The sequence below is a fragment of the Crassostrea angulata genome, chromosome 2, assembly GCF_025612915.1.
Source record: "Crassostrea angulata isolate pt1a10 chromosome 2, ASM2561291v2, whole genome shotgun sequence".
NCBI lineage: Eukaryota > Metazoa > Mollusca > Bivalvia > Ostreida > Ostreidae > Magallana > Magallana angulata.
In genome coordinates, this window is record NC_069112.1 from 49,326,419 (window position 1) to 49,351,206 (window position 24,788).

A 24,788-nucleotide genomic window follows, 5' to 3' on the forward strand; every position below is an offset into this window, starting at 1 on the left:
TTGCCTAGTTAATTTATTGCCTCAGAGAAATGATAACCTTGCTTAGTTAATTGCTTGCTCCAGTCAGGTTAAATATAACCTTGTTCTGGTAAACAGGGATCACAGTGAAAAATTAATTTAATGACCTCGGTCACATACTGTGATACAACTTTTATTTACCATGTACGAAATAAGTAATTTTTAATGTTTCAAGATTTTTTATTTCTAAATATGAATGACAAATACAAATGAGAGAAAAAGTTACCGTAATGATAATTTATTATAATTCTGAAGTTTGAAATATTTTTTCTGACCTTAATAGTAAAGTATTGGATGTTAGGAAATAACCTTTAAACTTCTATTTTTAGGTGGCTGCCAGTGTTTTACGGAATCTGTCATGGAAAGCAGATCTACAGAGCAAAAAGACACTGCGTGCAGTGGGGGCTGCCACCAAACTAATGGGAGCCGCGATGAAAGTCAAGAAAGAGGCCACACTAAAGAGTATTCTTAGTGCTTTATGGAACTTATCCGCTCACGGCAGTGAAAACAAAGCCGAGATTTGTGCTGTTGACGGTTCTCTGGAATTTCTCGTCAGTACTCTGACCTACAAGTCTCCGTCAAAGACGACAGCCGTCATAGAAAACGGGGGAGGTGTGTTACGCAATATCTCTAGTCATATCACCGTCCGCGAAGACTATCGGCAGATTCTTCGAAAACATGGCTGTCTTCAGATTCTGCTCAAGCAGTTGCGCTCGCCGAGTCTGAACATTGTGAGTAATGCATGTGGTACATTGTGGAACTTATCAGCGCGGTGTGCGGAGGATCAGAAATCTCTATTGGACATGGGGGCAGTGGGAATGCTTCGGAACCTTGTGAATTCCAAGCACCAGATGATTTCGATGGGAAGCTCAGCGGCTCTCAAAAATCTGTTAACCGCTTGTAACATCAAAACCATGGGCATGGATAAAAAGACATTTCCCAACCGACCCTCGCTACATGTGAGGAAACAAAAAGCCCTTGCAGAAGAAATCGACCAAAGTTTGTCAGAGACATGTGAAAACGTAGAAAGTCCAAGAGACAGTCCCACCGAAAACGGTCGATCAGACAAAGACCAGCCTCGTTTTAATTTTCCCGCCAACCCCAGTGCTTCGTTAAATGACAGTGATGCTCACCGAGCTCAGAATCGAGGTCACAGCTTTCCAAAGAGTCTGAGTGGGGAGAACACCCCCATGTCCGACAGCCATCTTATGTCCCCCCACCGCGTGGCCAGGTCTGGGAGTCAGGACAGCGTCGGTAGTACCCACTCAGACATTTCTCACGACAGGACCCGATTCCACATGGCCATGAAAAAAGCTAAGAACATGACGGACAGGCAAGGGGGCAGTCTTGACCGGCAGCAAGGGGGTGGGGTCCCCCGCACCCACTCGGATAGCAATTGTGAAGTGGCACAGCAACAACAACCAAGCAGCAGAATCATTCAAGTGATGAAGGAAGTGGCAAAGCATGCTGGGATTGATTCAGATTCCGGCTCTAAAGGAGGCTCTCATTCACAGAATAGCACACCCAGAAAAACAGACTCTTCCTTCTCTTACTCACAGTCTCTGCTGGTTAGGAGCTACACAGGGCCAAGTTCAAGTCAGGCCTCAATGGGGCAGTATGGGGGACAGTTTGGAAAGATTCCTTACTCTAACAGTTTGGATAGTGACCAGCCAATAGACTATAGCATCAATAAGTCAAACAAACCACCGGTACCTCCCAAATACGGTAATTATGTAGGTCACATGACTCAGGTGGCCATGCATCACTCGTTCACTGGACCCCAGAAATCTGCTCAGAATTTATTCAACATTTCACCCATGGTTCCTCACAGCAACATGTACGCCGAGACGGACTTGGATTGTGAACAGCCCACGGATTACAGCCGTCGATTCGCAGAGAGCCATGAGGACAGCGACGGAGACCAGCCCTATGACATGAGGTACGAGGATAACTGTGCAGACTGTAAACTTGACATCGCAAGACGAACCAACGATCGGCTGGAATTCCTGCCTGGTTACAACGACGACCAGGTGAAGACCTTCTGCACAGAGGGTACTCCTCGAAATTATCTGTCCACTGCTAATTCACTGACCGACCTCAGTAAAGGGGAGAAGGAAGATGCTCACAAAGAGCATACAGATGAAGAAGAAGAGGAGGAGGAAGAAGAAGAAGAGGGGGATTATCAGTATGAGGAAGACAGTGGCTCTATAGAGAAGAGGAGTGGTAGTGGTAGTCAGAGCACCAATCAAAACACAGGTACCACGGTCATAGCCAGTTACCATGTCGCCACCAAGAATCTCCAGCAGGTGGCATCCAGTAAGTCACCCAGCCATGAGGAGAGCATGAGCCGGTCCTTTCATGCCCCAAACGAAAATGACAACTCGCCTGACCAAGTGAAGACATATTGTGATGAGGGGACCCCCATCTGTTTCTCCAGGGTGAGTTCTCTCAGCAGTCTTCACAGCAGTGAAGCTCAGGACAGGCAGGTGGAATCCCACCGATCCAACTTCCAGAACACAAGGGGACTTCACAGCATTGATGAGAATGACGGTGCAAAGACCCCACCCAGGGATGTAAAGGTTGTGAACTCCATCATGGCCCCTCCCAAATATGCACAGAACTCTGGACGTCAGAAACTCCTGAGCGAATCTGATTCACAGGGACCAGACAGTGCCGAAAAAGAACACAAGACAGTCACGTTTAACGACGACCATCAGGTTCAGGAAACTCCCCTGATGTTTTCCCGCTGTAGCTCCTTGGGATCTTTGAGCAGTTTCGATGCACACTCAGTGCATAGTTCTGTGATCAGTGATTACAGTCGGCGAGCCAGTGAGGTGGTTTCACCCAGTGAACTACCTGATTCTCCAAGCGAAACCATGCCGCCAAGTCCATCAAAGAGCCCAGACCAAGAGCTACATCACAGAGCAAACGACCCTCAGAAGTTTGGCAACTTCATGGAGGGAACGCCCAAAACTGTGCTGTACCGCCCAGTGGCCACAAAAGTATCCAATCAACAGAAAATGGCCAACATTGAGTTGGCTTCCACCATCAGTCGAGACGAGGCTCCAGTGGTGTACGCTGATGAGGGAACACCCCCTAACATGTCCGAAACCAACAGCGTGCTCAGCACACTTACCATCGACGAAACAAACAAGGCGAAAGCACAAGAAAAGTTGAAGGCAGGGAAAACATCAGAGGGCAGTAACTTGAAGCCTGTACAGGAAGCTGAGGACAAAGAGAACTCGCAGAATGACGTGTCAGTGGATGAGGAGGACATACTGAACGAGTGCATCAGGACAGCCATGCCCAGGAAACCTCGACGAAGCTCCTCTGACAATTCTATCAAGAAGAAGGGGAATGGAGGCTCAGCTGATTATGCTCAAAAGAATAAAGTGCCTCAGTGTGTGGAGGGTGCAAATTCAACACCAAAGCCAAAATTAGGCTCTAGCCTTCATTCCTCCATTTCTGAGAGTCTCGACAGTGAGAAAGACTGTGTTCGTACTTATGCCTCGGAGGACATCCCTTCACAAGGCAGGAAGCAGATTCCAAAGCATGTTGCTAGTGCTGCTAATTTGAAGTCAAAGGACAAAGGCATCAGTGAGTCATGTGCAGACAGTGTGAAGGCCTTTGCAGAGGAGGATGTTCCATTCAGTGAGAAAATGAAGAGACCTGTGAAACCGGAGAAGCCCAAGAAAGGTCCCTGTCAAGTGAACCCCATGGCCGACAATCAGGACACGGTGACCTCCTATGCAAATGAGGGTCAGCCTTCTGTAAAACCAGTGAAAACAGCCAAACATTACAAAAAAGTTCAAGAAATACTCAATGGTAACTTGGATGTGTTGGAATCTCATGATGACTGTGTGACACTGTATGCAGATGAAGACACTCCATTTTCAAGATCAGCTGCTGCCATTTCTACACAACAACCACTCCCACCACCACCACCACCACCACCAAGCCAGTCTCACATTCTCCACAACCCAGTGAGGTTCAATCCAGCCTTACTGTCACAGATGGATTACCTGTATGATGACGATGATGCTCCAAAGTCGTATGCTATGGAGGACACGCCCTATAACCTGTCCGAGCCCACATCACCAAAAAACACAGTGAAGAAGGCTCCACCCCCAGTACCTCAAAAACCAGTCAGACCTACAAACGTACCGAAATTTAATCCTGCTCTGTTGTCCCAGATTGCTCAGGATGTTGCAGACGACGATGCTCCGACATCATATGCTGTGGAGGACACTCCTTACAACATGTCCAAGCCTACCTCTCCTACTCCTAAAGTCAAGATAAGCAGTCCCAGTCCTAGTAAAGAGACCTCACAACCTGTGTGTGTGGTCAAGCCTGTTATGCAAGTTGAGGACCCTGCTTTGTATTGTGAGGAGGACACAGTTAAGACATATGCTACTGAGGACACGCCTGTTAATTTCTCTCATGCTACATCACTCAGTGATCTAAGTATCATTACTGGCATGTCAGAACCAATCAAGGAGGAAGACGAAGAGGCAGAGAAACCAGGACCTCAAGAGAGTCCTAAAACTGAGGTCAAAGTGAAAGAAGAAGTGGAGAGGCAAATAGAGGAAGTAGAACAAGAAGATGAAGAAGAAAGGGATGAGAAGGACAGGGATGAATCAGGGGAACTGAACGACAGCAAATCAGATTCCTCCTGTAGTGATGGAAGTGAAGATCTTCTGTCTGACCTCATTCAGTCTGCCATGCCCAAGGGGAGGACCTCGCCGAAAGCCAGGGTGTCGAGAAAACTTGACATGGACCGAGCAGCTGAGGGCGCGGAAACTAAGTTCCAACCTCAGAGGACCTCAAGCATAGCTGCAACAGGCAAGCAGAAGAATGCAAATACTGGCTCATGGAATGAAAAGTCAAGAATGCCCAGTGAATTAAACGTTACCACTGAGATGCCCTCTAGAATTGATTCTGTAGACATCAGTGAGACTAGAATGACCAAGACCTCATACAGTCATCCTGTGACTGGGGGCGATGACTCTGTGTTCTTTCATACTGGCGATTCGTTGGACTCTGTGAAAGTGTACGACGTAGAGGGAACTCCCATCACGTTTTCTAGGAATGACTCTCTAAGTTCCTTGAGTATAATTGACAGTGACATGAAAGTAGAAAAATCAGAAGCCTCGAATTCAGCAAAGAAGATGCCTCCTCCAACGTGCATTCCAAACAAGGAAAAATCAGAGGTTGGTCTTCAACGTGAGGTGGAGGGCCAGTCCAGTGATGAAGTGACAACAGGGGCCCAGCAGAGGAACTCAGAAAAATCATCTCAGATAGATAATAAGTCCAATTCAGAAGATGATGATGACGACGATGAAGATGATGAAGCACTGCTAGAAGCGTGCATGAATTTAGCATTACCAAAGAGTAAATCAACGACTTTTGCCGAAAAATCAAAATCATCATCATCCTCCTCTTCCTCAAAAACTCACAGATCAAACCAAGTTATGACTGGCTCAAGGAGCTTTAATTCCTCTTTCTCCTCAGAAAAATCACGAAAATCAGCGGTGTCCTCGAGGAAGACCAATGAGAACCACAGACACAAGATGAACAAGAGCACCTCAGCCATTGAGAGCCACCACTTAAACATGAGCATCGGTAGTGTGACCACTCATCACTCCCGAGCAGCAGACTGGCATGTGCAGCAGACACTTAACATGTCCGACGATTTTGTCTTTGCCAAACCTTCGTCCAATTACAGAAGACCTCGTCCCCACCAGGGCTCGTGGAGGAGATCAAGGTCGCAGGACAGCGACGGATTCCTGAAGCAGCAGAAGGAGAATACAAACATGGAGCTGATGCAGAATTCTAGGACGCCTCACAGAGGCTCAGCCCAGTCCATACCCACCTATGTTGATGTGTATGTAGACAACAGACTCGTAGAGGAACAGCAACGTTACACCCATCAAAAGTATTACCACGAAAATCACCAAGGGTCGCATAGCTACGTGAGTCAGACTGAGCACATGGAGAGGACGGAGCAGAGAAGCACTCGATACTATGCAAGCACTGATCCCCACAAACGCAGTCACAGCGAGAGTCGTGAAAAGACGAACAGAGAGCAGCACAATCAAGCCGTTTACCACTCCCACGTCAAGCGTCGACATCACAGCGAGCACGACAATCCAGAGAATTGTAACCCTGTCAGTGTGCAACACGTACCTGCACCTCCCGAAGAAATCGAGAGCCTGAACAGATCCATTTACCAAATGGAGCACAATCACGAGGCGCTGACGTTCGGGACCGGCATTGACAATTACGGGTTTGGTATCGGAGGAAGCAGGGAGGAGATGAGTGAAGACGACAGAGTCGATAGTGCAGATGTCACTTTAAGAGCAGCCAGTGGGAACAACACCATAACAAACGATTCCATCAACCAGAGCGAAATCTCCATCCACTACCACAAGGCGGCCCTGTCTCCAGAAGATGAGCGAGCGCTGCATCTAGACGCCAGTGTAGTGGTGTCTGAGATTCAGAACAAGAGAATGATTGGGAGTGGTGTTGAGGACGACATGTTTATTGAGCACGAGACGCTTTCCTTGGTATCTGGGGGATACATGTCCGACACACCTTCTGATGCCTCCATCACTTGGTCCGCCCATTCAGAGAATTATTCTGAGTCTACCATGGAGGATAACTCTGTGGCTTCTAGCGGACCTAGGATTGTGAAGCCTTCTGGGAGACAAGTTCCAGTTATGACTGCAGACGATGGAAAAGCCATTCGAGGGAAAAGGAAGCCTCTGTACAGCCGATCTAATTCATCATCCTCACAAAAATCTGATACGCCAAACCGCATGGTGAAGCCAGCAGTCAACAATACAAGACTGCTAGCTGGGGGGAGAGGTGGCAATGTCTCCGTCGGAGCTAACAGGAGGATTCCACAAACCAGGACCCACCCTCAGGCAAGTAGTACACCAACCAAAAACTCGCCACCTAAACCAAAGATTCAAAAAGCTTCACCACCCCAGGGGAAAACAGTGGCCCGAAATCTGAACACCAAAGAGAGTCCCTCCAGGCTTCCACTTGCCTCCAACAGGAAGAACTCGGCTGAGAGACCAAAACCACCGATAAAACAGGGTACATTTACCAAGGAGGCCTCCACTGTGAAGGTACCAGTCATTGACAATACGCTCAACGAGAGCTGCAGGGATGCTAGTCTTGAGGCTGTTAAAAATCAGACTAACAAACAAGGCAATGCCTCGGGGCCAGAGGGACCTGAAGGCACAGAATCATGGAAGAAGGCACTAGGCACCTACAACTTTGTCATTGAAAATTCCTCAGATGACAAGAAAGAGAATTTGACCCCAAACAGGAGGACATCAGGAGTCACAAACTTGAACACAAAGAAGTCAGGTAGTGGGAATAACTTATCTGCCACAAAGCCAAAGGCAGGGACATCTCCCGCCAACAAAGGCACAGTGAAGCCTACATGTCGCGTCAACAGTACCAGCAACCTGAAAAAGACCTACAGTGGGACGTCACTGACAAAGTCGGGGAGTGGGGCCTCATTGAATAAGACGGGCAGTGGCAGCGCCCTCAACAAGTCAGGGAGTGGTCAGCTCCTGAACAAATCAGGAAGTGCCTTACATAAGCTGACGGGAAGTGATCGAGGATTAAATCGAGGTGGATCTAATCCAAATCTGGGGCGACTTCATGGCAGTAAACCAGACCTGAAAAAATCTGACAGCAACGCCAGTCTCCGTAATAACTCAAGACCCTCTACACCTGTAGGGAGGAAGGCTTCTTCTTCTTCACTTCAAGGGAGAAAATCTGAAGGGAGTACAGGCAAGAGCCTGACTCCATCGGAGAAGAAAGCTGGTGTCACTGGTGGTCCAAAGAAGCAAGTGGGAAGCAAGATTGCTGGACTCTGGAAGAAGGATGAATCTGTGGATACCCCCTCACCACGCTCTTCTGCGTCTAAATTACCTGTGTCAACAACCCCTTCCCGCCAAAGAAATCTCTCCTCAGTGGGATCCAAAAAGTCCTCAAACGCTTCCCTGCAGTCTTTGAACAAATCAATGAACTCTGCAGAAACATTAAATGAAGGGATAAGTCGAAGTTCCACTTACGACAAAATCAATTCTACCATAGACTCCAGTCAGTTACCATCCTTGGATAATGAGAACGAAGATGATGATGCGAAAAATGTGACCATTGAACTAATGAAGTCCAGTGTTGTCCTAGGCGATGAAATCAAAGGAGACTATGTGGAGCTTAGAATCATTCAGGGATCAGAGTCTGACTTTGACATGAACAAGAGCATTGTGATAAAAAGTCCAACGAAGAACAAAAGCGATTCAGACTCTGTAACAAGTCCGTCTGCAGCATCTGTGAAGAGCCAGTCTTCTGGAGAGTTTGATCTTAAATCACTAGAAAAAAGAATTGATTCAAGCACTTGGAAGAAAAAGAAGTCTGACTTGAGCTCGACTACTCTTCCAAACGCAGACGAGACCAGCAAGTCTCTGGAGGCTGTGAAGGCACTTTTAGATGCCTCCTTGGCTAGTGAGTCTTCCAACATGACCTTATCTTCCTCCTTCTACAATACCTCTAACGTCCAGGGAAGTTACCTCAGTCAGGGAAGCCGCACGGTCAACGGTACTGCCTGGCGGCGCTACAAGCAGGAGTCGTCATTTGCTAGCGTGGACCACAGCGAGGACGAGGGCGACAGTATTTGGGTGAGGCGAGATCCAGAGTCCTCCAAATCTGAGCCTGAGCTCAACAAGCACTCGCTAAATGCCAAAAAGGATAAAAAAGAAAAGGGAGATAAGAGTTTTCTGCCCATCAAAGCCATGAAGAGTATGTTTGGTGCATCTAAGAAAGAGAAAACCTCAAAATCAGGTTCCAAAATGTCTCTGAGTTCTTCCAAAGAGAGCTTACAAAGTACCAAGATCAATATGAATGAGATAGTGAAGCAGGTGGAAAAGGAAAGAGAGAAAGACAAAGAGAAGGAGAAAAGAGAAAAGGCTAAATTGAAGGAGAAACTGAAAGAGAAAGCAAAGCTAGACTTTGCTCAGGAGAAGGCAAAGGCCAAAGAGGCTGCTAGACTTGAGAAGGAGAGGGCCAAGCTGGAGAAAGAAAAAGCCAAAGCTGAGAAAGAGAAGCTAAAAAGCAGTAAAAAGAGTGACTCCAGGAAGAGTTCTGTGGCAGACGACAGTGTACTATCAGTCAAAGATGTCGACATAAGTGTCAAATCTCAGGACGTGTTTGGTTCTGTGAGCCACAAGACCACCTCCCCCCAATCCGCTCTCATCCCACCCTTCAACTACACCCCCAAGGACAGCCAGAAACCACTGGAGGATTCCATGACAGAACCAGCGGACCAGAGTCTGAACAAGTCCCAAAACCCTGGACCGAACTCCTCAGCCAACTGGAGCCCGGCAACCGCTCACATGACCAAGACCGAGATGCTGCTGGCCCGGCGGAGGATGAATAGCGTGAACAAGGGGGAGGGGGAGGAAGAGGGAGGGAAGAAGAAGACTGGCTGTATGGTGACCACCGTGTGATTCAACTGCTGCTGGCCAGGGTTTTTTTGTGGCGTTTTGTTTTAACCATGTTTACAGAATACAGTACTTATCAATGCAGACACAATTTTTATTTATTACCAAGTACATATCGTACATTCAGTTCCTCAGATGTTGAAAAAAGTTCATAGGGTTTTATTTCTGTCATATATGTGGCATTTCATATCATTGGATTTTGATAGCATTAGATTATTTTGAAGTGGCATTATTTGATTTTTTTAAATTTTTGTTAGTAGGGAAAATGAAAGTTTAAGTAAACACTGCTGTTTTGTGATTTTTGATAGATAAAATGGCTGCTGATGCTAGATAAATAAAATGGCTGCTCTATTTCAATTTATATATCTTAGAATTTTTATTAAATCATGTATGACAGATCATCAAGCAGTATCTTACAGTATTTGCGTGATGATTTATTCTTTTACACTTTTTCCTTTCATTGGAAACAGAGATAAACTGTGGTTTTCAGAGTAAATATTTACAATATCTGTTATTTTGAGGGGGAATGGTATGTTATTGCCAGGGTATATGTTTAGTTATACTCTGTCTCGAGTTTTTGCTTCCACCACTTTTTGCTTGATATTTCAATAATAGTAAATACCTTTGTGCTCAAACTACATTCATCCACTAATATGAAAAATGTCCAGATTATCTGTTTTGAAACGCCCCCTCTACCGCTTCAGGTTTCAATACACATCCAAAAATTGATTTAGTCTACGGAGATTTTGCACTGCACCAGCCATTTATAAGCCCAGATGATATTGTTAAAAAATTGCGCGATGTATTCCGAGTGTATTCCGAATAGAGAAAAGATGTAAACATTTCCCATTACAAATCTCCGTAGGAAAATTGTTTTCGTTCCTGTGAAATTTTGAGTGAAAAGGGATAATTGTTCAATGAAGATATCTTTGATATATTCCCTTTCATCGATTTCAATTGTATTTCTTTCACAGGTATGTGTATTTTTATTAAAAATCATCAAAAATTGATGGAAGCAATAACTTGGGACAGACTATAGAGTATTGTTGGGGGGAGGGGGGAAAGAGATTAGGTCTGGGGTTGTATGTTTTCTGTACATATGCGTAGTATGCAGATTTGGGACTTGCAATCCGCAAGGAAATGACTGTGTGCAATATTTCTCTCTGAACGTGTCGTGCGGCAGCTTTTTTTGCGTGTGTTGGAACTACATGTACTTAAAAAAAATAAAACCCATGCATGGACAAGTTGTGATAACCTGACGTCATTCAGAGAACGTATCAAACTGTGAAAACGGGAAAAATCTCATTTTTCAATCAAACGTCGAAGCAAGTACATTCTTCATCAGTGCGTGATGTGAGGATTTTTTTTTTTCATAGAGAAACCTGTGCAGCAAAAGACGATTTCATGTGATGTGATTTATTTTTTTTTATCTTTGCAGTAGACTTAATTGTTTGTGCATCATGGGACATTCCTTCATTCTGTATCTTGTGAATCATGTGTTTTCGACTGAAAGGTTTCATGTGCTCTGTATATAAAAAGGTTGAATTTGTGATGTCATTTGTACGATAATTCAACATCACTTGTAATAAACAGAAGAAAATCTTTTTTTCTGTACATATGTGTCTGCTTTGTATGTATTAGCCATACATATCATGCATCTTTTTTATACATTACACATAACATTAATGCTCCAATCATGTGCTTGCTGTTTTTTGATGCAATTTTTTTTTTTTTTTTTTTACAGAAATTCAATTCAAACAAGTGGTGCTATTTATTTCAACTTAAAATCTTTGCAAGCTGTTGTGTGTTTTTTTGTGTTGCTATGCAGTGTAATTGTTTTCATTTTTCATTTTTATAGGGTTTTTGTCTGTTTTGATACAAACTTGCAAATTAATTTTACACAGTTTTCTGGGAAAATATTACATAGATATTACACGGATTTCAGTATTAATTTTTTTTCCTTTCAGTGAAAATGAGTAAAAAGGATTTTTTATGTGCATTTGGAAACTGTCTAGATTTATATATCATTGCTTTGATGTTCAAAGTTATTGACATTGTGGAGTTTTCCCCAGTATGGTTTTTATGATGCTTGGGAATTTTAGTACAAATTCATTCCTTGTAGATTCCTTGGTGCAAATGTACTCATCAGGACTGAGTTGTCAGTCTGTGAAATTGTCAGTCTTCACGCAAGGGAGGTAACATGTAATAGCCTTTCTATTGTATTTTTGTGTGCGTACATGTACAGTTTCTCTACTGCTCGTATTAATAAGAAATGATAAAAAATGTCATTACAACTGATTTTGTTTGTTTTTTTATCTTGTAATATGAATGATGAGTTACCAGGCTAGTATGCAATAACAACCATCAGTAGCCCCCCCCCCCCCTCCCCCTTCCCTTAAGGTGGTATGGAACACCTGTCGATATTAATGATTAGAATTCTTCCACCATTTTATAGTTTTCAATTTTTTGGCTCCAATTCAATGCACTTAGCTGTAAAGTAAAAATTTTGAGAAAGAGAAAAAAATTTAAAACTATATTGTTTATTGCAATGGAAGAACTTAACAATGTGGAGGTGTTCCATACTCTACTAATGGACGTGTCTAAGACAGTATAAAGTAAAGATTTTGGGAGTTTCAGAGATATTTATGTTTAAATTATTAAAAAAAAAAAAAAGTGAAAGTGTACTAGCACATGTAATGAATTGAACTGGTGTTCGTTTTAGTGAAAGCAATTGCGATTAATTCTTGCAAATAAAATACTTGAAAGAGGTATAGCGCACTTAATAATATACGATTTGGCCTCAAATATAGGACTTTTGCATATATCAGACATTTTTAATATTATACAATATTTAATTTAAATATATTCAAAGAAACGCAAATAAGACAATTTCCATGCTAGAAGAGTCTTAATTATCCTACACGACATCATTAAAATATTTAGGTTTTGTTAGGGATATATGGGAAAGTAGTTAGTATACGATAAAAAATTGGATAATTGACTAATTGAACCACTCTAAACCAAAGACATCCGATTAAAATTGTGTTCTACGGGTATTGTATTATTTTAGTTTAACGTGTTCTTCGTGCTGAAAATTAGACAAATATTTCAATTAGTGTCTTTTCTTGTACAATCATGTATATACCCATATATATTGAAAATGCATCTGCTGAAAAGTTAGATACGTGGCCTAGTGGTAACGCGGAGGTCTTTTTGATTTTGTGGTCGCTGGATCGAATCCACAAAGTAGTGATTTTTTCCACTTAAATTGAAACATGAACAGAATAGAGAGATTAAGTTACACGTATCTGATTTTCTGGGTGTTTTTTTTTTTAAACTATCTTGTTTAATTCAATCTGAGCATGAGCATAGCCAATATAAACAGATCTCTTCATTAACACTATACATGTACTCTATTTACACTTCGATCCATTGCATTTTGCTTGAACTTGTCACGGTTCAGAATATCAACTACTGCTATACACAGAGTTTCCCGAATTTATGACAAATCAATTGTTACAGGCAGCATTATAAAATCAGTACAGTGTATCCAGGTTTCGAAAATCATATTGCGACAGCTAGGTACCTGAAGCTATTTTTAGTAACAGATACTCTCTGTCCAAACACAGGTGTAAGCGAAATGATGGGGAAAAGGCACTATACCTCTTTTAAAGTTCATGGAATTAAAACACGATAAGATAGACATAAGTTTTAATTGTTCATCAAAATGATTATTTCCAAAGGAAACAAAAATTGAATTAATTCATAACTTGTTTCGCTTGAAAATAGTTCTTTTGAGATATTGATTAATTTATTACTATTTATTGATAATTTTTTCTATACAATTTTTATACATGTACATTTGGAAAGAGTATTGAAAATTGCAAGATCATAGATGTGCATGACAATTTAACATAATTCCTTTCGAGATTAGCAAATATACGAAGTGCATGATATTGATTATGAATCATAAGATTTGACACATACAAACAACAAATTAAATGATACATGTATGAATGATAATCGCATGATTATCGTACAATGATATGATAACTAGTATCAAATTAGAAAACCACGTTTGGAATATTAAAGTGGCAACTTCTGCCGCTTCTGTGCAAATTTTTCCTTTAAATATACGTGTATCAACATACAACTTAAAAAAATTAATAAAATACATGCAAAATTAATTTTAATTTTCAATTATATAAGATTTATTTTTAAAAATCTCAAATATCGCCCGTGTGGGACATTTAACATGTTAGATGCTTCTTTTTTATAGTTGACATCCTAGGTAAATATGTTGACATGCAACTAAAATAAAAAATGTATGTTGTCATGCAACTTATTTATGATGACATGCAACTACTGATCTTGCATGTCAATAAATCAAAGTGGTATATGAAGAAGGATAATGTCACAGGGTTTTCCAGTTGAATCATTTCAAGTGGCACTTTCCTGAAAGGTGCCCGGGCTAGCCCATGAAGCCTCTGCCAGCAAGGGATCAAGATTCACCCTTGAATTTGAGGGTAGTACCAATGACATGACAGGAACCAAAACCATCATCCATTAGGCCATTATGAGGGAAGTGGTTCCTAAGTCCACATTTTCAAGAAGAACAAAATCTGCGATGTGTCAATATAATTAAGTGGCGGATTGTCCTGATCCCTGTGCAAGTGTTGTATTGCTAGCTTCCCAGAGTTCACTATTCCGGAAGGCGTTGGAGGATGAAGAATTCTCTTTAGATTGAGTCACCCCTAGAATATAATCGGAGTGAAGAATCTGTCTTTAGAAGCATTGGTGAAATTCATCAGTTTTCTCTACACTGGACACATTGTTATGAAATTTCACATTATCCGAGACCTACTGAAATTAGCTGCGACATTTCATGTAGAAAAACTGACCAAAATATTCCATGCTGGGGACAATGCAGTGATGATTAAGCCCATAATGAGAGGGAGCAAAAATATACCGACGTGTCAATGTAGAATCATTTTAACAAGAGCTTGGACTTTGGGTAGTTGGTGTCAAACTGCAATGTGACATAGGCCTGTCTATTTCATTGTAGGCCACTTAGCCATTCCTCCTTGAAATTAACACGATTTGTCTGACTTTTGAGCTAAGACTACTCAATTGGTGTATATTTCACCTGAAGCCAGCGTCATTTTTAACTCGTTTTGACTTAAGAAATAGATAGTTACGTCCTACTGAAAGTCCAAGGCCTTGTTAAAATGGTTCTATTTTGGAGGTCATGTAAGGATATCACGATGTAAAGGAATTCTTGCCTGACGTCGTGAGTTGCATTCTTGGAAACAGGCATTGGGAGCAAGCATTATCAAGAAAAAATATTAACTGATGCATGTCTAATGTGTCAACATTTATATTCACAATGATGAAAATGTTAAATTGGATTTAATAAGCAACAGTGAGCAAGAGTTTTCAAGTATTATAAAGGAAAAATCTCAGCGAGATTCGTCGAGACTGAAAATTTTTGATCGGCGGACGTCTCTTCCGACAAAAATTTTCAGTCTCAACGAATCTCGCTGCGATTAGCAGAAGGGCTGTTAACCATGCATGTGTGTAATCCTGATTTAAAAAAATAGATTAGCCATATTTCAACGATGGAAAAGGGGGAAGGAGTCAACGCAACAGTTTTCGTTTTTAATACAATTAGGTCCAAAAAGTATGACAATTTTTTTTTCTTTTCACTATATATTTCTTTGAAAAACAACATTTTTCGAAGATTCGTTAAAAAGATAACCCCTGTTTCGATTTTTAAAAGACTTAAATTGATGAATTCTGAATTTCTCTAGCTTTTTTGGCATCATATTCAGTCTGACTAAAGCCACCCCCCCCCCCCCCCACACACACACACACATACACACTCAATTCATTTCGTTGTAGGATTGAATTAGTAGGGACTGGCTTTAGTCAGACTGGCATCATATTCAAATATTTTTTCAACCTTCAGTTCTCACAATCAAAAGTAAGAATTTTGCAAAGGATATAACATAGAAGAACACTTAAAAAATATCTTCGTGTTGTGTTTGAAATGTCAAAATTTACAAATGAGTTGTCAAAAAACTATTTCAATGTATGTCAAAAAGTGAAAATTAAATCTACTTAAATCAATAAAAACTTCTTCAAAAATCTGACAAAATAAAATACGAAAAACCCTTTTAAATATAAATCTATAGGGAAATGAAATATATAGGGAAAAAAGAAAAGTTGACAGACTTTTATACACGTTGGTTTAGATTAAATTTGCAGTCATTTACAACTTGGTTCGATAGGCAGTATATATCACATCTTATATACGAAAATTGAAAAAGTAGCTCTGTAGAAACTGACAGGACTGAAATCTACACGACCAGTTCATATAACTTATCGATTGGTCGAAACCTATACAGAAACCTGCACGATATAATCATGATAACTTCCGTTCCTAAAAGGCTTTTACACTCATTTCTTTAAAAAATATGTAAAACAGGCACATGGCATCGTTTTTGAAAGTGGGGTGCTCCAAAAAATCTTGACAAGCAAAAAGAAAAAAAATATTAAGTATATCTATAACTTCAATTTCACTCTTCATTTCCTTACTTCCATTCCAATTTTTTTTTTACATACTACTACTCCATGATAATTTTTTTTTTAATGTGTAAATTTAAGAAAATTTGTTGCTGCGAGTGATCCCCCCCCCCCTTGATGCTATCGTGCCTGTAAAATGCTTTATGATGATTCCTGCTTTTAATGAAGGTAACGATAATATTGCAGAAATGCATATAACCTGCGCTTTTTTTCTGCAATGTCGCCACCGTCCTAAACCGCATGAATCCCCAAAGTATTTTATTGTTTGGATTAACCACTCCCCATTTAAATGGGCTTGTGTAGAAAAAAAAACCATATCGTTAAAAAGTGAGATATATTTCCTCCGAGACGCCGTTTTTTAACGATGTTTATTTTTTTCTATTCAGGTCCCTGGGATCCTTCCCTACAATCTCCCTGTATACTGTAGTATTTTATTTTGTCTTAAATATATATATTTCCCCAGTCTATCTTTTATCTTAAAAACTAATATTTTTACAGTACAAAATGGTAACGTTTACATATCTGAAATTAACCACACGGGCATTTTCTCCTCTCTACTCTCTATGAAATATATAATATAAATAGTACAATAATGTATTATTTATATATATATATATATTTACATTATCCAGTGTCTTTGTCTGTGATAACACTACGTATCGATTTTGTACTATATAACCCATAATACAAATGACGCCAAATTGAGGCGCCGGCGGGGTTTGCTTATTTATATTTAAAGATTTAATCGTACGATGGCCTAAAATTATATAAATATAAGTAATAAGGAATCATTCTTTGAATATTATGAGGTGATTATTTCGGTCGAGATCGGGGCGTGATCATATCTATCATAAAGCCTTTCGGGCTTTATTGGATTTGATCACGCCCCGACCAAAATTATCACCTCATAATACTCAAAGAATGATTCCTTATTCCTTATATATGTCATAGAGAGATGCCCCTGTGATTCAAGCAGACATCTAATTTTGTATATTTAGTCGCCCGGCAAAAAGCCAAATATCGAAAAGTCTGGCCCCTCTATATGTAAAATCGATATTTGCTTTATTGGCCGACTGATTGTTATAAATGCAGGTGCCTGTGGCTCAACCAATGTTTCAGAGTATAGAAGTTTTCTGCATATTCCTTTTACCAACTTGACAAACGGACTACTTAATCTGGTTCCCCTTCAAAGCAGGGGCGGGAACTAGACTATTCTGAGCTCTCTACTGCGCACGCGCATCTTTCGTGTTATAAATAAGTTTCTGCGCGGGCAGTTACTCAAACTTCCTTAGTTACTGTGGAAGCTAGCTGCATATTTGCAACGCCGGTGTTTTCACAATCTGCAATCACTGTGTAGTAGCCTTTTGTCATCGTATAGAGGATCTTGTGTACTCAGCATTTATTGTTTCATCAGTTTGGGAATTCTTATCAAGCATCGAACTAGATTTTTTAATTTGAAGAGAATTCGAGAATTATGGAAAGTGCAGCCTTGAGTGGGCTGCATTTGCAGACTCCGTATGTTTATTCCTGGATAAATACGTTACAATCACGTAACAGCTCTCAGCCAATGGGTAAGTCTCTTTTGTTATATTAATAACGAGATACGATAAAAAACTACAAAATGTATTCTCAGATGTGATGAATATTATTATGATAGTTCCTGCTTGCTGCATCCCTCTATGGTTTTTGTTTCATTGTGTTTTGTTTTGATACCAATATTTTGTATGTATGTTACTGGTCAGGTATTTAAAAAATAAATTCACAAATCTCTGTGAATGAACAATACTTGTGTAAACCAAAACTTTGACAGCAACAATATAATAGTCATAGGCTTATTATGACTATAAAAGTAGAAGGTTTCTTAGTTTGAATGTATCCACATTACATCTTGATGGTAGAGCCTCTCAGACAAGAAATACATAGGTCATAGGGGGAGGGTAAATACCACAAGCATGTTCACTTGTTCAGCAGAGCGGCTGCTCATGAGGTTAATCACATTTCTGATAGCTCTGTATACATGTATACAAGTATTATATCTTTAATTACATTAACTGCTGTTAAAGCATTGAAAATCTCCTTTGAAGTCCCATGTACTACAGGCACGTAGCATGGGGGGGGGGGGGGGATAAGGGATAAACAGTAAAATTAGTATACTACTCCCCCCCCCCCCCCCTCCCGAGATTAGGATTTCAGGATTTTGGAAAGTAACCTTTTTCCCCCTTTTTTTTCTTCATTTTTTTTTTGTTTTTTGCTTGTCAAGATTTTTTTGAATGAGTCCCCCCGCCCCTCCCCCCCCCCCCCTTTCAAAACGATGTTACGTGCCTGTACCAATCTCCTTTAAATTTCCATGAGTTGATTCTTCGGTTTCACTTGGCTTACCCATGTCTAATTACAGTGAATAGAAACAGCAACAATTCTCCAACCTCACCGAGTGACACCACTTACAGTGGGCATAGTTCTCATGCATCTTTAATTGAGGAGGCCAGTGCTCCCAGTAGGGCCTCTTCCTTGGAGGGCTCCCTAGCCCATGAAGTCTCTAGCCAGGGACCACAATCCACCATAGAATCTGGGGGTAGAAGCAGTGGGATGACTGGAACCATCTCCCATTATGAGGGAGTTGGTTCTTACCTACATGATATTTACAAGCAGAAGAAGATATGTGATGTCGCCTTTCAAGTGGGTGAGCTCCTCATACCATCACACAAAGTTGTACTGGCATCACAGAGTACGCTCTTTAAGGAAATTTTCGAAGCGAAGGAGTTTTCCCCTGATCCTGTGACCCCAAAGATAATCAGGGTGAAGAATGTTGAACCTGCTGCCTTGGAAATCTTCATTAACTTCTTATATACAGGTCACATTGAGGTTAAAAATTCGAAATTTATACCTGACATCCTGAAGTTGTCAGAGTTATTTGAAGTTGAAACACTTTCAAGGCGTTGCATTGACGGATTGAAAAATATTAGCAATGCAGAACTTCTTAATTTACTACCAGTAATGAGGAGAAACAAGAACATCCCAATGTGCAAAACTATCATGCAACTGCTGTGCAAAAACTTCATGACCTGGAGAAAAACCAAAGACTTCCTATGCTTGGATGTAGAGACTATCTGCCTGATTCTCTCCGATGACGGTCTGAATGTGGAATCAGAAATGGAGGTTTTCTTGACAGCCGTGGATCTCCTTAAGCATATTGGAGCAGACTGTATCGAAAAGATAATGGGATGCGTCAGATTCCCATTGCTTACTGGAGAGCAGCTTTTCTCCTGTTTCAAAATCTGTCCTATGCTGAGAGACTACCACCAGGTGATAATGGACATCACCTTGGCAAATTGGTAAGGCCAAAATAAAAATATTGTTTGTTTGAAATTGCCTCCCAACTCATTGAAATACCCCCTGCTATAAAATTTTATTAGCAAACAATGAATACTTTTTTTATATTGAGATTTTTTTTTGTTTTTTACCAATTTTAATAACCAGTATTTTAACTTCAAGTTCGAAAAATAAAAAAATAAATTTCCTTCCTCCTTCCTGGGTCAAGAGACATCAAATCAGCAATTCCAAACATTTTTTTAAGGATGGCCTAATTATATACACTCACAATGAAATGTTACCAATGTCATTTTATTTCAGTCTGTAGATGGGGGGGGGGGGGGAGGGGGGGGGGGGGGGTAGTGTATCCTCTGTATATTTCAGAGCTATTAAGATTATTTAGTGAAATAGACTATACAATCCTACAACAGAACAAGCTTGAAAACTCCTGGATTTCTATAGGGATAACTGTTAATTAATTTGACTCTTGAACTTGATTGGATTAATATGTACTAGCTATCATATGATCATGCACATCTATTATTGTGAGCTTGCAAAGACCATCTGGTTTTTTATGAAATAGTTGCTGTCTTCATATTAATAATGTGTTAATTGTTTTGCATGTTTTGAATTCTGTCATTATATATATGTTTACAGGATTCAGACTGCCTTGTCTCTGGGTGGAGAAGACCCCCTGGATCTCCAAATTCCTACCCCTCGCAGCTACACTAACAGTGCTACTAGTGTAGCCAGCTATATCAGTGTGAGTTATACTATAGTTGGGTGTTAACAACTAAATTATTCCCCCCCCCCCTGAAAACAAAGTTTGGGGGGTGGGGTGGGGGGGTATATAGGAATCACCTAGTCTGTCTGTGCAAAATTCATGCCTGGTCCATATCATTTTTTTATGGAGAAACGTTGGAAGTTCTTTCTTCACTAAAACATTGCTTATAACCCGAGGCTGTGTCATGATCTTGACCCAAGGTCATTTGAGCAAAGTCAAGGTCACTGGCAGGAAAAGTGCAAAATTTGTGATTAGTCACTAAAATTTGTCACAAAGATTGTTACCTGTATATGTCCTGACTTGAGCTTTGGTCATTTGTGCTAGTTCAATGTCACTAAGAAAAAAGAAGCATCCCTTATTTTTTTTAATAGAGAAATACTTCAGGTTTGATATTTTCTTAGTGGGAGGTATCATAATTAATTTGTGAGTTTCCTCATAGTACCTCAAGGTTGTGTTGTAGTTGAGATTCAATTAACTTGAACTAATAAATTTGTTATTTTAAACTGTTTCTTTTAGTGTTTATTAGCAATGTTTTTTTTCTGAAGACAAGTTCATACTGTATTTGTATTAGGCATGTATTCATCCACACAGGTATGTACCTCACTTCTTTATAAAACATTTGCATGCTTTACTGAAATTTATTTTTGTTACTAAATTCTACTCTAATCTACACTGTTTTTTTAGCTTATTACTCCTAACTGTTCTATTTCTTCTCATCTTTATCTTTTCCTTCCTTCCTTTCCCTTCCTGCTTTTACAGAATCATTCTAGCACTGAGCAGGTTGATGAACAGGAGGACCCTAATGTTGAGGTTGAAATATGTCGCATGTCAGAGGACATGGCCCAAGATTTCAACACGCACGCCTACTTGCACAGCGCAAGCTCCTCAACCATTTCCAAATTTCCCCTCATTGAACAATACAGCAATTCCAAATGTAACCAATATTGCAGATCTGTATTTCTAATTTTTGAGCAATTATACACATTATATGTGGTCCTTAATTCGGTCTAATAATGTTTTCAGGAAATGAAGGTTATGCTTTCTTTGTTGTTTTACAAGTTACGTAAGAATGATGTTGTAATTACATGTATTGCCATATACTAAGTCCATTAGCCCATGTTAAAAGACTTTATCTATCAATAGATACATCATCATATGTTACAGTGGTTGCAATTAGATTGTAATCCTGAATATTTCTATTTTTATAAAGTGGCCAGAGATTGCAGCATGTTGGGTGATTCTGGAGAGCATCAGAGAATCCAAAAGGAGATGCTTGCTAAAGAGAAGCAAAACATTTCTCCAGATTATCATGCAAAGGACGTGCAAAGCAAACAAGGGCAAGACAGGCACATTCTCCAAAGCTTGGATCTAGGAATGGGAGAGAGATTTGGCCGAATCCACAAAGAGAGGAAGAGGGACCCAAGCAAGTCTACCCGTAAGAAAAAGAAAAGGGAGGTGGAAAAGAGAGATTGGGAGCAGACCAATCAGGAGGGAAAACTCTCGGACGAGAGTGACCAGCTCCGGAAAAAGGCCATGGTGTGGGGAGGCACCCAGTGGTTCTTGATTGGTAAGCATTTACAGAGAGGGAAACAAGTCACTGATATTCTTCCTTTTGATTTCAATTTTAGATGTGTGCTTTATTGAATTTCATTTTGACTCCTTATTATGATGATTATAGTGAAGTATATCAATGTAGCAACCAGTCTGATCAAATGTTAATCTGTTTTAATCCAATGTTATCTTTTAATCTAAGTATCGATCATCAATCCTTATTCAGTATGTTGACACTATGTCTAATCTGACACATAGATTGATTCACTCTGAATGTTAGAAAACAAACAAACACCGTAAATGAGGGGTTTTTTTTGTGCCACAAAATTTGCTGAAATAGGGAAAATGCGTATTACTTTTAAAAATTAATGTAAGTCATTCTTTTTTTTAGTAATTTAAAAAGATTCTGAAAGATAGATGTACGCAATATAATTTGTGTGCATTCAATAATTTTTTATTTAAAAATGATATCGCAAAAAAGCAGTGCCATTGTTAACAAGAAAGGGACCTCATTGCAAAATGAAATTCTTAATTCATTTGTAAAGGTGGACCTGGGCATGATGGAAGCCCCTCCAAGAAAGTCAAGGCATACAGCTATGAAACCAAGCAATGGACCTCCCTCGCTCCTATGAATGTTGCTCGTATGGACCACGCACTATGCCTCCTGGACGGAATAATATATGCTATTGGAGGCATTGGTAAAAGGGGCCAGTAAGTGCAGATTGCCTTTTGTTTTTTACTGTATGCAGTAAATTAACACGTAAACAAAACATGAATGCACACAAGTACATGTAAATGCAATACTGTATAGAGGGTTATTTTCGCCCCATGTTATTTTTGCCCTTCTGTATTTGCAAACAGTTTTGCCCATCTTAAATTCGCCCAGACACAGTTGTGTTTAAAAAGAGACAATTTAAGACATTAGAATTCGCCCAGTCTTAAATTCGCCCACTGAAAACGAGGGCGAAAGGGGCGGAAATAAAACGGGGTTGAACATTTCCCTGTGTACAGTATGTACAGTATCTGTATGTTATACTGAAGTTTAATTTTCCAGGGTTCTAACCAGGGTTGAATGTTACAACCCCAAAACCAACTGCTGGTTCTATGTGAAGTCCTTGCCAGAGCCAAGGACTGGAGCCTCGGCCACTACAGAGAATGGCCGCATTCACTTGTCTGGGGGGTACGGAGCTCTCATTGATGGCCAAGTATCAGACTTCATGGATACCATGGAAATCTACAATGTGGATACTAACAAGTAATGCACACTACAGTTTCTGTTTTCATGTTGATCATATTATTTGTTAATTGTCAAAAAAATTAAAATACGGGGGAAGGGTATTATTTTATGGTCAACGTTTGGCATTTTTAAAAATAATTTTACTCAAAGTAATCAAGTAATTCATTTGTTTCTGCTTTGCAGGTGGACCACTGGATTTTAAAGCATGAATTTTTTAAACTGAAGTTTTGTGAATAGTTTAAAGTTTTGCTCATTATTATATTATTATATTATTGATGAATAATGTTGTTTTAATTGTTTAAATGGATTAATTAGGAGCACTGTTTGTCATATTTTGTAATAAATTTTATGCATCTCAAAGTGTTGCTTGAATATGTTTGTATCCAAAGTGAAATAAATATACTCATGGTCTAAATTAAATGTACAGTAAGAGTTACCTCACGCTAATGCATGTAATAATAACATAGAGAATACAAAAGGAAGAAAAGCACGGTATTGATATGAATAATCAATATATATTGCACCTTTGATGTTTATATTACATATATGCATGTACTTTTTATTACACATAAAATCATTTATGCAGAATGTATTTTTAAGAACAAGTAAACAGTGTTATTATAATATAGGTAGACAACTGAAGTCTAGTTATAAAGGGGCATGGTCACGATTTGGGTCAAATTTTATTTTTCTAATTTTATCGTTTACAATGCTTTAATTAGAAGTGCATTTCTAACGATCAACCACAATTAGAGTGTCAATTGTAGAGATATAAGCAAGATACATATAGCCCTCAATTCTTTGTCACATAAACAAGTCTCGTGCCTTGGTTTGGTTTACTAACTTTACTTTGGCTCAATGTATTGATAAAAGTTATTATTTAAGCTGAGTTCTCTTCTCTAATTCGTTTTAAGCATAAATAGGTAGTTCCTAGCATTTCTCACATTCATTTTATAATATGTCTAAAACTTGAATTTTCACTTCAATATTCAAAATGTAAACAAAAACATGACGCAATCTTTGTTAACATGACAAAGAATTTGGTTGACTATTAGAAATGCTTTACTGAAGCTCTGTAAACATGAAAAACAGGAAAAGAATTTTTGAACAAAATCGTGACAATGCCTCTTTAATGTAACAAGGTAGAAAGTAAAATATAAAACTGATGCATTTGTGATAGATCGGGATTTCGTTTTATATTTGTTATTATTAGTATTCCGATCCCGATATGATATTATTCTATTACTTTGGTAACGCCCACTTTATACGTTAACCAATAACTTTAATGACAGTTGTTTTTGTTCTGTCCCATATATAAACCCGTGTAAGTCCTTATTTGACGAAGGAGACGGCTGGTTTCGCTAGCTACTTTTCTCCTGAAGCAGAGAGGGGAAGGAGACGGCTGGTTTCGCTAGCTACTTTTCTCCTGAAGCAGAGAGGGAAAGGAGACGGCTGGTTTCGCTAGCTACTTTTCTCCTGAAGCAGAGAGGGGGAGGGAGACAGCTGGTTTCGCTAGCTTCTTTTCTCATGAGTCCCGGCCCGTCTCGTCTGTCTATTTGAGGTCCCTGTTAAAGTTAGGTTTTAGGGTTGGGGGATTTTAAGTATATGCTATTGCCTTGTGTTCTTATTTTGTTATAATAAATTTATAAAGGGTTGTTAATCTTGGTTTTCATTTACTTTGAGTTTTGGTTTATTATATCTGGTGTATCTATATCGAGAGTAAAGTCGTTTTCATACCTTATTTATAATTTAGTAAAGTTTAATTCTTAATGTAGAGGTCTAA

At 39.8% G+C, this 24,788-nt stretch overlaps 2 protein-coding genes across 3 annotated transcripts in view; both read left to right on the top strand.

The window, feature by feature from the left end:
• Positions 1-11,837, top strand: part of LOC128170975 (adenomatous polyposis coli protein-like) — a 28,298-nt gene extending 16,461 nt beyond the window's left edge. For both annotated transcript variants that reach the window (XM_052836741.1, XM_052836742.1), the window contains one exon: positions 348-11,837. In XM_052836741.1, the coding sequence (XP_052692701.1) occupies positions 348-9,545 (9,198 nt within the window). In that variant the 3' untranslated portion in view covers positions 9,546-11,837. The remainder of the gene's footprint in view (positions 1-347) is intronic.
• Positions 11,838-17,425: 5,588 nt separating this feature from the next.
• On the top strand, positions 17,426-23,355 carry LOC128172300 (kelch-like protein 7). Its single transcript, XM_052838094.1, has 8 exons — positions 17,426-17,695; positions 18,520-19,456; positions 20,091-20,196; positions 20,977-21,151; positions 21,428-21,784; positions 22,314-22,479; positions 22,823-23,023; positions 23,189-23,355. The coding sequence occupies exons 1-8, from the start codon at positions 17,599-17,601 to the stop codon at positions 23,205-23,207; spliced, it is 2,058 nt and encodes a 685-aa protein (XP_052694054.1). The 5' UTR covers positions 17,426-17,598; the 3' UTR covers positions 23,208-23,355.
• Positions 23,356-24,788: the final 1,433 nt, after the last annotated feature.